This window comes from Thalassophryne amazonica, unplaced genomic scaffold, assembly GCF_902500255.1.
Source record: "Thalassophryne amazonica unplaced genomic scaffold, fThaAma1.1, whole genome shotgun sequence".
NCBI classification, from domain to species: Eukaryota; Metazoa; Chordata; class Actinopteri; order Batrachoidiformes; family Batrachoididae; genus Thalassophryne; species Thalassophryne amazonica.
In genome coordinates, this window is record NW_022986249.1 from 107,771 (window position 1) to 126,075 (window position 18,305).

General features: G+C 42.7%; 2 protein-coding genes across 4 annotated transcripts in view; both read left to right on the forward strand.

Annotated features, from left to right (window-relative positions):
- The window catches only part of LOC117505799 (acidic leucine-rich nuclear phosphoprotein 32 family member E-like), a 292,488-nt gene that overhangs the window by 92,037 nt on the left and 182,146 nt on the right, over nt 1–18,305 (forward strand). The gene's annotated exons all lie outside the window — the stretch shown is intronic.
- LOC117505798 lies at nt 14,188–15,618 on the forward strand. The gene is made up of 2 exons (XM_034165335.1): nt 14,188–14,645; nt 14,794–15,618. Exons 1-2 carry the CDS (start codon nt 14,285–14,287, stop codon nt 15,192–15,194), a joined length of 762 nt encoding a protein of 253 aa, XP_034021226.1. The 5' UTR covers nt 14,188–14,284; the 3' UTR covers nt 15,195–15,618.

Sequence of the window (18,305 nt, forward strand, 5' to 3'; positions counted from 1 at the left end):
GGGGTCTCCGTTGTCGTATTTTGCGCTTCATAATGCGCCACACATTTTCAATGGGCGACAGGTCTGGACTGCAGACAGGCCAGTCTAGTACCTGCACTCTTTTACTACGAAGCCACGCTGTTGTAACACGTGCAGAATGTGACTTGGTATTGTCTTGCTGAAATAAGCAGGGACGTCCCTGAAAAAGACGTTGCTTGGATGGCAGCATGTGTTGCTCCAAAACCTGGATGGACCTTTCAGCATTGATGGTGCCATCACAGATGTGTAAGTTGTCCATGCCATGGGCACTAACACCCCCCATACCATCACAGATGCTGTCTTTTGAACTTTGTGCTGGTAACAATCTGGATGGTCTTTTTCCTCTTTTGTCCAGAGGACACAATGTCCATAATTTCCAAAAACAATTTGAAATGTGGACTCATCAGACCACAGCACACTTTTCCACTTTGTGTCTGTCCATTTCAAATGAGCTCGGGCCCAGAGAAGGCGGCGGTGTTTCTGGATGTTGTTGATGTATCAATCAATCAATTTTATTTATATAGCGCCAAATCACAACAAACAGTTGCCCCAAGGTGCTTTATATTGTAAGGCAAGGCCATACAATAATTATGTAAAACCCCAACGGTCAAAACGACCCCCTGTGAGCAAGCACTTGGCAACAGTGGGAAGGAAAAACTCCCTTTTAACAGGAAGAAACCTCCAGCAGAACCAGGCTCAGGGAGGGGCAGTCTTCTGCTGGGACTGGTTGGGGCTGAGGGAGAGAACCAGGAAAAAGACATGCTGTGGAAGAGAGCAGAGATCAATCACTAATGATTAAATGCAGAGTGGTGCATACAGAGCAAAAAGAGAAAGAAACACTCAGTGCATCATGGGAACCCCCCAGCAGTCTAAGTCTATAGCAGCATAACTAAGGGATGGTTCAGGGTCACCTGATCCAGCCCTAACTATAAGCTTTAGCAAAAAGGAAAGTTTTAAGCCTAATCTTAAAAGTAGAGAGGGTGTCTGTCTCCCTGATCTGAATTGGGAGCTGGTTCCACAGGAGAGGAGCCTGAAAGCTGAAGGCTCTTCCTCCCATTCTACTCTTACAAACCCTAGGAACTACAAGTAAGCCTGCAGTCTGAGAGCGAAGCGCTCTAGTGGGGTGATATGGTACTACGAGGTCCCTAAGATAAGATGGGACCTGATTATTCAAAACCTTATAAGTAAGAAGAAGAATTTTAAATTCTATTCTAGAATTAACAGGAAGCCAATGAAGAGAGGCCAATATGGGTGAGATATGCTCTCTCCTTCTAGTCCCTGTCAGTACTCTAGCTGCAGCATTTTGAATTAACTGAAGGCTTTTCAGGGAACTTTTAGAACAACCTGATAATAATGAATTACAATAGTCCAGCCTAGAGGAAATAAATGCATGAATTAGTTTTTCAGCATCACTCTGAGACAAGACCTTTCTAATTTTAGAGATATTGCGTAAATGCAAAAAAGCAGTCCTACATATTTGTTTAATATGCGCTTTGAATGACATATCCTGACCAAAAATGACTCCAAGATTTCTCACAGTATTACTAGAGGTCAGGGTAATGCCATCCAGAGTAAGGATCTGGTTAGACACCATGTTTCTAAGATTTGTGGGGCCAAGTACAATAACTTCAGTTTTATCTGAGTTTAAAAGCAGGAAATTAGAGGTCATCCATGTCTTTATGTCTGTAAGACAATCCTGCAGTTTAGCTAATTGGTGTGTGTCCTCTGGCTTCATGGATAGATAAAGCTGGGTATCATCTGCGTAACAATGAAAATTTAAGCAATGCCGTCTAATAATACTGCCTAAGGGAAGCATGTATAAAGTGAATAAAATTGGTCCTAGCACAGAACCTTGTGGAACTCCATAATTAACCTTAGTCTGTGAAGAAGATTCCCCATTTACATGAACAAATTGTAATCTATTAGATAAATATGATTCAAACCACCGCAGCGCAGTGCCTTTAATACCTATGGCATGCTCTAATCTCTGTAATAAAATTTTATTGTCAACAGTATCAAAAGCAGCACTGAGGTCTAACAGAACAAGCACAGAGATGAGTCCATTGTCTGAGGCCATAAGAAGATCATTTGTAACCTTCACTAATGCTGTTTCTGTTAAATGTTTCTGCATTGGCAAAGCTTCTGGGGAAAACCTGGTCTTGTTAGGAGAGACGGCATCCATCCCACTTTGGATGGAGCAGCTCTCATTTCTAGAAATCTGGCCAATTTTCTTAAATCCTCCAAACCGTGACTATCCAGGGTTGGGACCAGGAAGCAGAGTTGTAGTCTTACACACCTCTCTGCAGCTTCTCTCCCCCTGCCATCCCCTCATTACCCCATCCCCGTAGAGACGGTGCCTGCTCCCAGACTACCAATAACCAGCAAAAACCTATTTAAGCATAAAAATTCAAAAAGAAAAAATAATATGGCACCTTCAACTGCACCACAGACTAAAACAGTTAAATGTGGTCTATTAAACATTAGGTCTCTCTCTTCTAAGTCCCTGTTGGTAAATGATATAATAATTGATCAACATATTGATTTATTCTGCCTTACAGAAACCTGGTTACAGCAGGATGAATATGTTAGTTTAAATGAGTCAACACCCCCGAGTCACACTAACTGTCAGAATGCTCGTAGCACGGGCCGGGGCGGAGGATTAGCAGCAATCTTCCATTCCAGCTTATTAATGAATCAAAAACCCAGACAGAGCTTTAATTCTTTTGAAAGCTTGACTCTTAGTCTTGTCCATCCAAATTGGAAGTCCCAAAAACCAGTTTTATTTGTTATTATCTATCGTCCACCTGGTTGTTACTGTGAGTTTGTCTGTGAATTTTCAGACCTTTTGTCTGACTTAGTGCTTAGCTCAGATAAGATAATTATAGTGGGCGATTTTAACATCCACACAGATGCTGAGAATGACAGCCTCAACACTGCATTTAATCTATTATTAGACTCTATTGGCTTTTCTCAAAAAGTAAATGAGTCCACCCACCACTTTAATCATATCTTAGATCTTGTTCTGACTTATGGTATGGAAATAGAAGACTTAACAGTATTCCCTGAAAACTCCCTTCTGTCTGATCATTTCTTAATAACATTTACATTTACTCTGATGGACTACCCAGCAGTGGGGAATAAGTTTCATTACACTAGAAGTCTTTCAGAAAGCGCTGTAACTAGGTTTAAGGATATGATTCCTTCTTTATGTTCTCTAATGCCATATACCAACACAGTGCAGAGTAGCTACCTAAACTCTGTAAGTGAGATAGAGTATCTCGTCAATAGTTTTACATCCTCATTGAAGACAACTGTGGATGCTATAGCTCCTCTAAAAAAGAGAGCTTTAAATCAGAAGTGTCTGACTCCGTGGTATAACTCAAACTCGTAGCTTAAAGCAGATAACCCATAAGTTGGAGAGGAAATGGCGTCTTACTAATTTAGAAGATCTTCACTTAGCCTGGAAAAAGAGTCTGTTGCTCTATAAAAAAGCCCTCCGTAAAGCTAGGACATCTTTCTACTCATCACTAATTGAAGAAAATAAGAACAACCCCAGGTTTCTTTTCAGCACTGTAGCCAGGCTGACAAAGAGTCAGAGCTCTATTGAGCTGAGTATTCCATTAACTTTAACTAGTAATGACTTCATGACTTTCTTTGCTAACAAAATTTTAACTATTAGAGAAAAAATTACTCATAACCATCCCAAAGACGTATCGTTATCTTTGGCTGCTTTCAGTGATGCCGGTATTTGGTTAGACTCTTTCTCTCCGAATGTTCTGAGTTATTTTCATTAGTTACTTCATCCAAACCATCAACATGTTTATTAGACCCCATTCCTACCAGGCTGCTCAAGGAAGTCCTACCATTATTTAATGCTTCGATCTTAAATATGATCAATCTATCTTTGTTAGTTGGCTATGTACCACAGGCTTTTAAGGTGGCAGTAATTAAACCATTACTTAAGCCATCACTTGACCCAGCTATCTTAGCTAATTATAGGCCAATCTCCAACCTTCCTTTTCTCTCAAAAATTCTTGAAAGGGTAGTTGTAAAACAGCTAACTGATCATCTGCAGAGGAATGGTCTATTTGAAGAGTTTCAGTCAGGTTTTAGAATTCATCATAGTACAGAAACAGCATTAGTGAAGGTTACAAATGATCTTCTTATGGCCTCGGACAGTGGACTCATCTCTGTGCTTGTTCTGTTAGACCTCAGTGCTGCTTTTGATACTGTTGACCATAAAATTTTATTACAGAGATTAGAGCATGCCATAGGTATTAAAGGCGCTGCGCTGCGGTGGTTTGAATCATATTTGTCTAATAGATTACAATTTGTTCATGTAAATGGGGAATCTTCTTCACAGACTAAAGTTAATTATGGAGTTCCACAAGGTTCTGTGCTAGGACCAATTTTATTCACTTTATACATGCTTCCCTTAGGCAGTATTATTAGACGGTATTGCTTAAATTTTCATTGTTACGCAGATGATACCCAGCTTTATCTATCCATGAAGCCAGAGGACACACACCAATTAGCTAAACTGCAGGATTGTCTTACAGACATAAAGACATGGATGACCTCTAGTTTCCTGCTTTTAAACTCATAAAACTGAAGTTATTGTACTTGGCCCCACAAATCTTAGAAACATGGTGTCTAACCAGATCCTTACTCTGGATGGCATTACCCTGACCTCTAGTAATACTGTGAGAAATCTTGGAGTCATTTTTGATCAGGATATGTCATTCAAAGCGCATATTAAACAAATATGTAGGACTGCTTTTTTGCATTTACGCAATATCTCTAAAATCAGAAAGGTCTTGTCTCAGAGTGATGCTGAAAAACTAATTCATGCATTTATTTCCTCTAGGCTGGACTATTGTAATTCATTATCAGGTTGTCCTAAAAGTTCCCTAAAAAGCCTTCAGTTAATTCAAAATGCTGCAGCTAGAGTACTGACGGGGACTAGAAGGAGAGAGCATATCTCACCCATATTGGCCTCTCTTCATTGGCTTCCTGTTAATTCTAGAATAGAATTTAAAATTCTTCTTCTTACTTATAAGGTTTTGAATAATCAGGTCCCATCTTATCTTAGGGACCTCGTAGTACCATATCACCCCAATAGAGCGCTTCGCTCTCAGACTGCAGGCTTACTTGTAGTTCCTAGGGTTTGTAAGAGTAGAATGGGAGGCAGAGCCTTCAGCTTTCAGGCTCTTCTCCTGTGGAACCAGCTCCCAATTCAGATCAGGGAGACAGACACCCTCTCTACTTTTAAGATTAGGCTTAAAACTTTCCTTTTTGCTAAAGCTTATAGTTAGGGCTGGATCAGGTGACCCTGAACCATCCCTTAGTTATGCTGCTATAGACGTAGACTGCTGGGGGGTTCCCATGATGCACTGTTTCTTTCCCTTTTTGCTCTGTATGCACCACTCTGCATTTAATCATTAGTGATCGATCTCTGCTCCCCTCCACAGCATGTCTTTTTCCTGGTTCTCTCCCTCAGCCCCAACCAGTCCCAGCAGAAGACTGCCCCTCCCTGAGCCTGGTTCTGCTGGAGGTTTCTTCCTGTTAAAAGGGAGTTTTTCCTTCCCACTGTAGCCAAGTGCTTGCTCACAGGGGGTCGTTTTGACTGTTGGGGTTTTACATAATTATTGTATGGCCTTGCCTTACAATATAAAGCGCCTTGGGGCAACTGTTTGTTGTGATTTGGCGCTATATAAAAAAATTGATTGATTGATTGATTTAACAGATGACGCAGAAAACTTTGGATCTCTGGATGCATGCAGAGCCTTCCGCTTTGAGAACTACTTGGGGCAGCTGAAACGTCTGGTCAGATCCGGAAGAAGACCACTTATTCAAGTGGACAAAAGGCTCTCGGAGATGGAACAGGGTCCAAACAGCACAGCTCCAGCACAAAAAAAGAAAACTGGAAGGCCAACAATGCGTACATCTTAGCAGGTGACAAATGCTGTGAGGCCATTGAGGAGAGGAATGACAAGGTGTTTGAAAAGGTGGATCCTCTGTTCACAAATCCTTGTGATTCAAGAATCATCGGATGTTTCAGAGTGAAAAAGAGAGACTGTTTAATGAAGCTGTTGCCAGAACAGAATCTCTGTAATAAAAATTTATGGTCAACAGTATCCAAAGCAGCACTGAGGTCTAACAGAACAAGCACAAAGATGAGTCCACTGTCCGAGGCCATAAGAAGATCATTTGTAACCTTCACTATTGCTGTTTCTGTACTATGATGAATTCTAAAACCTGACTGAAACTCTTCAAATAGACCATTCCTCTGCAGATGATCAGTTAGCTGTTTTACAACTACCCTTTCAAGAATTTTTGAGAGAAAAGGAAGGTTGGAGATTGGTCTATAATTAGCTAAGATAGCTGGGTCAAGTGATGGCTTTTTAAGTAATGGTTTAATTACTGCCACCTTAAAAGCCTGTGGTACATAGCCAACTAACAAAGATAGATTGATCATATTTAAGATCGAAGCATTAAATAATGGTAGGGCTTCCTTGAGCAGCCTGGTAGGAATAGGGTCTAATAGACATGTTGATGGTTTGGAGGAAGTAACTAATGAAAATAACTCAGACAGAACAATCGGATGTTTGGCTTTCACTTTACATGGTAGAGTTTTAACTTGTTCAAGCAGATGTAGCAACGAACTGTGTTAACTGACAGTGGTTTTCTGAAGTGTTCCTCAGCCCACGCAGTAAGATGCTCCTTTTATACCCAATCATGACACAATTAGTGTCCTCAGTTCCCAAACACTTATTGAGTGTTGTTAGAAGGAAAGGTGATGTAACACAGTGGTAAACATACCACTGTCCCAGCTTTTTTCAAACGTGTTGCAGGCATCCATTTCAAAATGAACAAATATTTGCACAAAAACAATAAAGTTTATGTTTGAACATTAAATATCTTGTCTTTGTGGTGTATTCAAATGAATATAGGTTTAAGAGGATTTGAAAATCATTGTATTCTGTTTTTATTTACATTTTACACAACGTCCCAACTTCATTGGAATTGGGGTTGTAGTAGAACTTGGTAAACACAACTTTCCTGGGCCGGTGCTAGTCGAATTGGTACACGATCGGCAGAATTAGCCACAAAGACGATCACCAGCAAACTGCTTTGCATCCAAGAATGGAGTTAATGAAGTTCCTGAAATACACAAGGTTTGAGTAACTAAAGCTGCCAGGATTAAGGGGAAAATAGCGTCCGAAAACAAGAATGTTGTGTTTCTCTCCTCCCGACGTCTCTGCTGACCTACTGAAGCACAGAAAAGTTTTGGATTTTGCAAAGAAGGAATTTCCATTCACCATCTACACTATAGAATTATTCACCGGCTAAACGTCTTGTGGCTCTTAAGGGAAGACAGCAGACCTTTGACATGACATGAGAAGTGGAGACATTTGTGTGAAGATTAAAGTCTGACTCAGATCACAGAGACAAGTGAGACAACACCTGACATCGAGTTGCAGTATGCAGATGCAATTCCCCCCTCCCCCCCGGACCATTTAAGACTTATTTAATTTTTATGCACCAAAGTAGCTACCTCTAATTGCATTTTATAATATGTTCCTTTTTTTGTTGTTGATATTTTGCATGGCACTCTGCCATGATTGTCAGGCATGCTGTTCCTCATGTGGGCGTGGGTGGACCAGTGTCTCAGACTGAACCCCCCCCCCCCCCCCCCCAAAAAAAAAAAAAAAAAAAAAAATCTGTCCCCCTGCCTTCACTGCGGGTCATTCCGTGTGAAATCATCAGATTTTCCAAAATCTTCCTGGGTCACTGATTCAAATTGTCATGATTTTTTTTTTTTTTTTTTCACCAGTACCCACATACGTATGTCTGATGAACACATCCAAAATATTTCTGCTTAATTTCAAGTAGTTTTGTAGATATCCTTTTAATCAGGGTACCCACAATCCTATTTTACACTCACAAACGCATTTTGAGCTTTTGTTCATTTTTTCAAAGGCATTATCTCAGCTAAAAACGCAAATATAAAGCTCAAATGTGGAATACACCCTATTTGGGCACCTCAGATACAGTAGTAAATTTCAAAAAATGGGATACAGAGTTAATTTTTCATTCTGTAGCGTCACAAAAATGGCAGTTTGTCCATTCTCGCAAAAATTTACAAAATTTCAAAGATGTGTACTAAAGAAGGGATTCAATGGATAATCTTCATATTATAGAACAGGGGTGGGCAACTTGTTCCATAAAGGGCCAAGAGGGTGCAGGTTTTATTCTTTGCAGCCACTGACTCCACCAGGTGATTTCAGTCATTAATATCACTTTGAGCAGATGGAATCAGTTAATGAGTGAAGTCACCTGGTGGAGTCAGTGGCTGCAAAGAAAACCTGCACCCTCTTGGCCCTTTATGGAACAAGTTGCCCTCCCCTGTTGTAGAATACACATATCTGGGGTACTAATTATATATGTTTAAAACATTGTGGTCATAACTTGAAGGGTTTTTGAACTATTGACTCTTGAAAATTGAACATGATCGTAGAATGTCAAAAATAGGCTTCCAGTCTCTTTATGATTTGACCATGTGGGCAAGTGCTCAGGCACTTCATCATTGTTTTGTGGAGCGCATATTAATATACCAATTTTATTTCATCTTACTCAAATGCCTTCGTAGTGAAAAAAATTGCAAAGCAGGGTACCATAACATGGAGCAAACCAATTTTGAACCTGTATTTGCATATTCAGATAGCAGTATATCAGCTCTGAATGGAAGCATAAAGCTCAAATTTGGTATTTACAATATTTGGCACCCCAAAATAATGGATCAATGTTGAAAGACAGATTAATGAGCTTATTTTTTCTTTCATGGCATCATAAAATTAGCAATAAGCGTTTACAGCATCTCGAGCGTGCGGGGGTCTGATGGGAAGGCATCAGGACAAACAAATGCACGTGCTTGACAGTGGATGCGTAATCAACGTAACATCGCTCACTACTGTGTGTGGTAAATGGCATTTCTCATTAAAAGTAAGCATGAGGGAGGAGGATGAGGTAGAAATGTAGCAGGTGACTGCCGGCTTGGAGCGTGCCAAGTGCTATCAAGCATGGGACACAGCACTGTGCTGCAGCAGCATCAGATTAGAAAATAAAAGCTTTATAAGCTGTACAATGTCCCACAAACGTGTGTGTTTAGAGTGAAGTCAGATGATGACTGGAGGCAGTTTGTCACAGAAACTTGCTGCTGACGCTCTGAAGTGACACGTGCACAGTGAAGGCAGGGGGACCAATCAGACTGCAACACCGGACCAATTTTGGCATGTGGGCAGGATGATTTTTTTTTTTTAACGGGGTCTAAGCATACCAAAGAGCAAATCAAAGCCACAGCTATAATAATTAATATATTTGACCTTTTGCTGGTGTTTCTCAGGGAGGTTGGAGCTGAAGCCATGAGGTTTTAATGACACCTGCTGATGAAATTACAGATATGAAGCCACCTGGGAAATAAATAAATAAAAATTAAAACATCACCGTGAACATAGTTCTATTTAATAAAATACTTTTAAAACTGTATTTTGGAGAATGTAGCTGTAAAAGTCCTCTATTCTGTTCACTATATTAAAAATTATTAACTTGTCATGTCGAACCTGAAGGCAGAATTGAGAGGAAACGACACCTTACCTTGCCAGAAACGTCAGTAATATTTTCATGTGTGCCAGTAAAAGACGAAACTTTACTTTTGGAGCTAATTGTCGCCGCTCCGTTGGTCCGACCGAGCGCCAAGCTAACGCTAAGTTAATGAAGAACCTCGTACCCTGGCGGCTCAAGACAGTAAGTAATTTGTTAATTTAATTAAGAAACTGTTTGAGGATGTTCATATTAGTGAACGCGTGTGGAAAACTTAATGAGCAGTTTTCAAAGTGACGTCAACTTAAACGTTAACAAGTGTAACCATAGACATTATACAGAGTAGACGTGACGTGGTGCCGCCATCTTGGAGCGGTCATCCGACCCGCTCCACTCAGTGCTGTTTGTTTGCCAGCGCATTGAATCCATCATAACTCTCTGAATATATATATATATATATATATATATATATATATATATATATATATATATATATATATATATACACACTAATATATGATAGAGAAGCAGATAGTGACAGTAAACTATTTTAATAATTACTATATATAAATCAAAGTGTGTGTATATATATATATATATATATATATATATATATATATATAGAGAGAGAGAGAGAGAGAGAGAATCAATATAATTCATATCATGTTAGAGAGAGAATAAAATGTAAATGTAAATTGTCAAATTAACACAAGAACATAACGTCCCACCCCAATAACCCTTACCAAAAAGTAGTACTGATAAGTATATAAAAAGTAAACTGGAAGTATACTTGAAACATACTTGCATGTACTACTTTTTGGTAAGGGGAAACCATATTTACACATGTACAAACGTGCTCGTGAAAGTTTTCCAGCTCAAAGCCCTGACAGAGGGACTGAACACACACACACACACACACACACACACACACACACACACACACACACACACACACACACACACACACACACACACACACACACACACACACACACACACACACACACACACACAGCTCTCTGTAGCTCAGGTTTGGGAACATTATGTTCTTGTCTTAATTTGACAATTTGCATTTATATTGTATTCTCTCTCTGTCCTGATATGAAGTATATTGATATGCTATGTGATTTATATATATATATATATATATATATATATATATATATATATATATGCGATATAATTTTCTCTGATGTTTTTCTATAGCCTAATCATATATTGTCTCTTCACATTACTAAAATAGTTTACTGCCACTATCTCGTTCTCTATCATATATGAGTGTGTTTGTTTATGTATAATGTATGTTTACAGTCTTTGCAAAATACCTGTCTGTAGTCTATATCTTAATATTCTATTACTGTTAATCCCACTATGAATATTAAGATACGACGAACCATTTGTCCTGTACCTACATGTGGGACGTTTGCAGAAAAAAATGCGTGAAAAAAAGTTTAGCATTCAGATTTACGATGGATTAAATGCGCAGCAAACAGCACTGAGTGGAGCGAGTTGGACGACCGCTCCAAGATGGCGACTCGTCAGCGCCAACAGGCAGCAGCGGCCGATGCAGCGTCTAATCTTTGTAATGTCTATGGTCCTGACCTCTGAGCCGGCCAGTCTCCTTCTCCTCTCCTTCTTGATTGAATTTGATTTAAATTAATTCATTATTATGTGTCATTGTATACAAGAGATACAATAATATGCATAACATAATAAATGTCCATTGTGGTTCCAGAAAGTGACCGAGTGAAAGAGACAACAAGCAATACAAACAGGAATGGGATGCATGTTGTGTGGGCCGCCGAAGAGGAGGTACTGCTGGCCCACCACCAGATGGCGCCTGCCTTGTGGGCACCTTTTTTGCCCAGTAGAGGGCGCTTTGGCCTGTTGGCACCACCAGGTGCGCACCATTTGGCTGTCAGCTGTCTGTCATCAGTCATCACCTCATCCATAAAAGCCTGGGTGAGACACCATAACTCTGCCGAGTTATCCGCTGACCACACAGGTAAACCTGCTCAGCTGTTTTGTGCCGTACGCACATTCATTGTAACTGACGTCTTTGCAGTTGTGACTTATATTTGCAGCTTGTAGCCGAGTTTGTGGAAGTTGGAGGAGTTGGCGTCTCCACTCCTCACTTCTTACTTGCTAAGTATAACAATTGACACTACACGTTTTCCAGTTTTCCTCTGCACTCTGGGAGTATCTGGATTTATTCCTTCAAGAGGATAACTGTGATTTATTGACTGTTTGCTGGGTCAACACACACCCACCTTAACCTGTTTTTGCTCCTGCCAGCAGTACCGGTCTGACAGCCTCGAGCAGTGGCCACCTGGGGGACCAGGACTTGGTGGCTCTGGTGTATTGCAGGCCTCCGGCTGGTGGTGGAACTTCGTGGGTTCCGGCTCTTCTCTGGATAGGCGTCTCCTACCCTCGGGCCTGCCCACGTGTCACCATTTTGGTTATTAATTGGACTCAGCATATTCATCTTCTGTTTGCACTTTTGCATAATAAATTATTTATTGGAATTCCTATTGACCGCTCATTTACGCCCCCTAACTTGGGCCCGTGCATTCACTTTCCCAACAGCATCCTTAATACTCACGTTATTTACTGTTAAGCAATATTTTTCAGCTGAATTACAGGATTTACACATTTTAATTGCACGTAAAGTTTGCATCTGCTTGGATCACAGTTTTAACGTAAACTAATAAATGTAATTTACAGCATATGTATCAAGAGTGAAAGGAAACATTTACAGACATCAGTGAGAGCAGGACTCTGACCCGATGTCCACCCTGACACACTAACAAGTCAGGCCCTGACCCGGTGTCCACCCTCACAAACTAACAGGCCCTGACCAGGTGTCCACCCTGACAAACTAACAGGCCCTGACCAGGTGTCCACCCTGACAAACTAACAGGCCCTGACCAGGTGTCCACCCTGACAAACTAACAGGCCCTGACCAAGTGTCCACCTCACAAACTAACAGGCCCTGACCAGGTGTCCACCCTCACAAACTAACAGGCCCTGACCAGGTGTCCACCCTGACAAACTAACAGGCCCTGACCAAGTGTCCACCCTCACAAACTAACAGGCCCTGACCAGGTGTCCACCCTGACAAACTAACAGGCCCTGACCAAGTGTCCACCCTCACAAACTAACAGGCCCTGACCAGGTGTCCACCCTGACAAACTAACAGGCCCTGACCAAGTGTCCACCTCACAAACTAACAGGCCCTGACCAGGTGTCCACCCTCACAAACTAACAGGCCCTGACCCGGTGTCCACCCTAACAAACTAACAGGCCCTGACCAGGTGTCCACCCTCACAAACTAACAGGCCCTGACCCGGTGTCCACCCTAACAAACTAACAGGCCCTGACCAGGTGTCCACCCTCACAAACTAACAGGCCCTGACCCGGTGTCCACCCTTACAAACTAACAGGCCTTGACCAAATGTCCACCTCACAAACTAACAGGCCCTGACCAGGTGTCCACCTTGACAAACTAACAGGCCCTGACCAGGTGTCCACCCTGACAAACTAACAGGCCCTGACCAAGTGTCCACCTCACAAACTAACAGGCCCTGACCAGGTGTCCACCCTGACAAACTAACAGGCCCTGACTCGTGTCCACCCTCACAAACTAACAGGCCCTGACCAAATGTCCATCTCACAAACTAACAGGCCCTGACCCGGTGTCCATCCTCATAGATTAACAGGCCCTGACCTGCTGTCCACCCTCACAAACTAACAGGTCAGGCCCTGACCCAGTGTCCACCCTCACAAACTAACAGGCCCTGACCCGGTGTCCACCCTCATAGACTAACAGGCCCTGACCCGTTGTCCACTCTCACAAACTAACAGGTAAGGCCCTGACCAGGTGTCCACCCTGACAAACTAACAGGCCCTGACCCTGTGTCCACCCTCATAGATTAACAGGCCCTGACCTGCTGTCCACCCTCACAAACTAACAGGTCAGGCCCTGACCCGGTGTCCACCCTCACAAACTAACAGGTCAGGCCCTGACCAGGTGTCGACCCTGACAAACTAACAGGCCCTGACCCGTGTCCACCCTCACAAACTAACAGGCCCTGACCAAGTGTCCACTTCACAAACTAACAGGCCCTGACCCGGTGTCCACCCTGACAAACAGGCCCTGACCAGGTGTCCACCCTCATAGACTATCAGGCCCTGACCCGGTGTTCACTCTCACAAAATAACAGGTCAGGCCCTGACCAGGTGTCCACCCTGACAAACTAACAGGCCCTGACCCTGTGTCCACCCTCATAGATTAACAGGCTCTGACCTGCTGTCCACCCTCACAAACTAACAGGTCAGGCCCTGACCCGGTGTCCACCCTGACAAACTAACAGGCCCTGACCCTGTGTCCACCCTCACAGGCTAGTGATTAGTTAGTGACTAGACTAGATTAGTTTGCACTGACTTAACATTTAACCATAAGATATGAACGGGAATAAAATCTGATTTTCATTTAGGTGCAGTCCAACAGTGTCAGGGTTTGAGTTTGGCCCTGGTTTACAACAGCCAGTTTTCATGTCATCCGGGAATCAAAAAAACTCTTTATGTGGTTCAACAATGATTTTGGTGGCCACATCTGGTGGCGGATGTTACTGAATATGTAGATGTCTGTCATATCTGTGCTATGCATAAGTCCTCCTCATGCCCCCCCGCAGGTTCATTAGTGCCTCTGCCAGTTCCCAAACAGCCATGGACTCATATCATGATGGACTTTGTTACTGCCCCCCCCCTACGAGGCAACACTGTGATCCCGACTGTGGTTGACAGATTATCTAAAATGTGTCATTTTGTGCCTTTACCCAGATTGCCTTCTCCCAAGGAAATTGCCGAAATAATGTTAACTCATGTGTTTCGTCTCCATGCTTTTCCCCAGGATACTGTCTCTGACCGGGGCCTGCAGTTTGTTTCTGGATTTTGGAGGGAGTTCTGCCACTTACTCTGGGCCACCTCCAGTCTCACGTCCGGCTATCACCCCCAAGCAAACGGTAAGACTGAGAGATTTAATCAAGAGTTAGAGAAGTGTCTTAGAATTCTGTGTTCTCAACATCCCTCTACCTGGTCCACCCAACTGTCTTGGATTGAGTCACAACAGCCTGCCCTCTGCTTCTTCTGTTTTTTCCCCTTTTCATGTAGTGTTTGGTCATCCTCCCTCTCTGTTCTCTTCCTCCACCCTTCGGTCCCCGGCCCCATCTGCCCTCATTCTGGTTGTCAGGTGCCAACGAACCTGGGAGCGGGCATGTCGAGCCTTATATTGTTCCTTGGCCCAACATAAGGCTGCCATGGACCGCAAACAGTCCACGGCCCCTGTCTACATGACTGGTCAAAAGGTCTGGCTCTCTCCTCAGCATTTGCCGCAACGGGGTGTTCCTCGGAAACTGGCTACCAGGTTCCTTGGTCCCTTCCCCGTGTCCAAGGTCATTAACGTTGTTTCTGTTCGTCTCCATTTGCCCAGTTCCATGCGTTTTCACCCCACTTTTCATGTTAGTCACGCCAAGCCTTTTAGGTCCACCCATCTGCCTACTTCAGCCGACTGACACAATTGAACACCCTGCAGCTGTAAGTAGGCCTATTCCGTACTCAGATCCTGCCTCAGATGGTAGTTCAGAGTTTTCTGAAACAGTGTCTCTCCCTGCATCACAGGAGAAGGAGGAGGAGGATGAAACGCTGACTGCTGCCACGGGAGGAGATCCAGAGAGGCCTACTGAAGTTTGTCTTGATATTATGTATGACTACTGGCAGTATTCTACCCACTCACATTCCTTTACAGTCTTGAGTGGAATGTGGAGTTTGACATGTACACTGAAGTGATGAGCATAGACAGCGGACAAACAACTAGCACATTCTTGGCCTTCAACAGAACAGGCAGGGAATCACCAGGAGGAGGGTCCATCAACATCCAGAGCACAGCTTGACACAGTGAGATTTCTGATAAATACCATGTTAAATCTGTATGTAGAACTGTAGGAATTAAATGTCGTCTATATGTGTCCCAGTTACCAACAAAGGAGTGGTACAGAGTGCACCTCTTGAAGACTATTCAAAAACTGAAAAAGAAATGGTCTACCTGGATCGCCAGATTCAGAAAACAGACCTTGAGATGCTATTACTGGAACGCCAGTTGAGGTGGGGCCATTGTCATGGTGAAACAGGTGAATATGTTAAATATATTAATGGTTGGAACTATATTTAAAATCTGTTGCTTTTGTACTTGTAGGGAATAAAGAAGAACCAAATCACATGTGAATTTGTCTTCATTTGACTGTTTTTATCAAAAGTAATTTCTGCTAATTAGGTCCCTTACAGCCCTTCCATCCTGGACATCTGCAGGGTGCATGGATGGTCATCCTCGGGGTCATTAATTTATACGGCGGGGTGTTGCTCTCCTCTAATAGTTGTAATATCATGGACAACAACACATGCTACAATGATGTCACATGGCCTCTCTGTGGTGACCCTGAGCTTCTGCAGCCACTGGAACCGGGATTTGAGTATGCCTTTGGCCAACTCAACCCGGGCCACATTAAAACATTGTTGGGGCCCTGGTTCAGGAACACGGGTCAACAGAGAGGGCTGGCATGGATATCCTCAATTCCCCCAGGAGGTAGCCATCAAACTCTCCTGTAATTATAGAGGACACAAAAGTGCATTTAAAAGGGAGACAAAGAACATTTGTTCGAGGCTTTAGCTTCCTGACCACATGCAACTCTGTTGCTCAGACTGCACTCCCTGTAGATCCGGGAATCATTTACAGAGCCTGGCCACTTGGCTTCTACATTTTTTTTTTTTTTAACACTGTTTATTCAAAACGATCTTATCAACTCCATATTCAGTTACGACATATTAAAATAATGACAAATAAAATTAATAAAACAAATAGAACAGAGCAACTCAGCAAATTCAAAAACTGCATTCCATCCCACTGAAAATAATAGGGTTACATCCTACCAGATATTTTGCACTATCTACAATTGGTATATCAAACTATATATACATACATACACACACACACACATATACGAGGGCTGTCAATAAAGTAACGGTCCTTTTTATTTTTTTCAAAAACTATAATGGATTTCATTCATATGTTTTTACGTCAGACATGCTTGAACCCTCGTGCGCATGCGTGAGTTTTTCCACGCCTGTCGGTGACGTCATTCGCCTGTGAGCACTCCTTGTGGGAGGAGTCGTCCAGCCCCTCGTCGGAATTCCTTTGTCTGAGAAGTTGCTGAGAGACTGGCGCGTTGTTTGATCAAACTTTTTTCTAAACCTGTGAGACACATCGAAGTGGACACGGTTCGAAAAATTAAGCTGGTTTTCAGTGAAAATTTTAACGGCTGATGAGAGATTTTGAGGTGATTCTGTCGCTTTAAGGACTTTTCACGGTGCAAGACGTCGCTCAGCGCTCTCAGCCGCCGTCGTCAGCCTGTTCAAGCTGAAAACCTTCACATTTCAGGCTCTATTGATCCAGGACGTCGTGAGAGAACAGAGAAGTTTCAGAAGAAGTCGGTTTCAGCATTTTATCCGGATATTCCACTGTTAAAGGAGATTTTTTTAATGAAAGACGTGCGGACGGGTCCGCGCGTCGGGACGCAGCCGCCGCGACGCTCCGCTACAGGAAAAACACCTCTGTTGAAAGCCTTAAGGACAAGTTGGAACATGTCCTGCTGTTAAACAATTTCTCATATACTCACTCCACTGAAAGCCATCAAAAGCCGCCTGGATTTTACAAATGGTTATCAACACGGAGGTGTTTTTCCTGTGCCGCCGCACCGCGTCGGCTGCGTCCCAACGCGCGGACCCGTCCGCACGTCTTTCATTAAAAAAATCTCCTTTAACAGTGGAATATCCGGATAAAATGCTGAAACCGACTTCTTCTGAAACTTCTCTGTTCTCTCACGACGTCCTGGATCAATAGAGCCTGAAATGTGGAGGTTTTCAGCTTGAACAGGCTGACGACGGCGGCTGAGAGCGCTGCACGACGTCTCGCACCGTGAAAAGTCCTTAAAGCGACAGAATCACCTCAAAATCTCTCATCAGCCGTTAAAAGTTTTACTGAAAACCAGCTTAATTTTTCGAACCGTGTCCACTTCGATGTGTCTCACAGGTTTAGAAAAAAGTTTGATCAAACAACGCGCCAGTCTCTCAGCAACTTCTCAGACAAAGGAATTCCGACGAGGGGCTGGACGACTCCTCCCACAAGGAGTGCTCACAGGCGAATGACGTCACCGACAGGCTTGGAAAAACTCACGCATGCGCACGAGGGTTCAAGCATGTCTGACGTAAAAACATATGAATGAAATCCATATAGTTTTTGAAAAAAATAAAAAGGACCGTTGCTTTATTGACAGACCTCGTATATGCATACACACTCATACTTCACATGGACAGCAATGGGCGAATTATTATGTCCAACCAAAGTAAACAATGACAGGAGCCCACCAGTCCAAAAACAGGTCCATTTTCAAATGAAGCTTCAAAGTAATTTTTCCATCAGATATACATTTTTTAATCCCTCACGCCATTGAAGAAGAGTGGGAGGTAGAGCTTTTAACCAAGATCTCGTTAGCATTTTCTTTGCCACCAATAAACAAATGTGGAGTAATTGAACTTTCCTTTTTCTCAGACCACCCCTTGGGGTCAGCCCT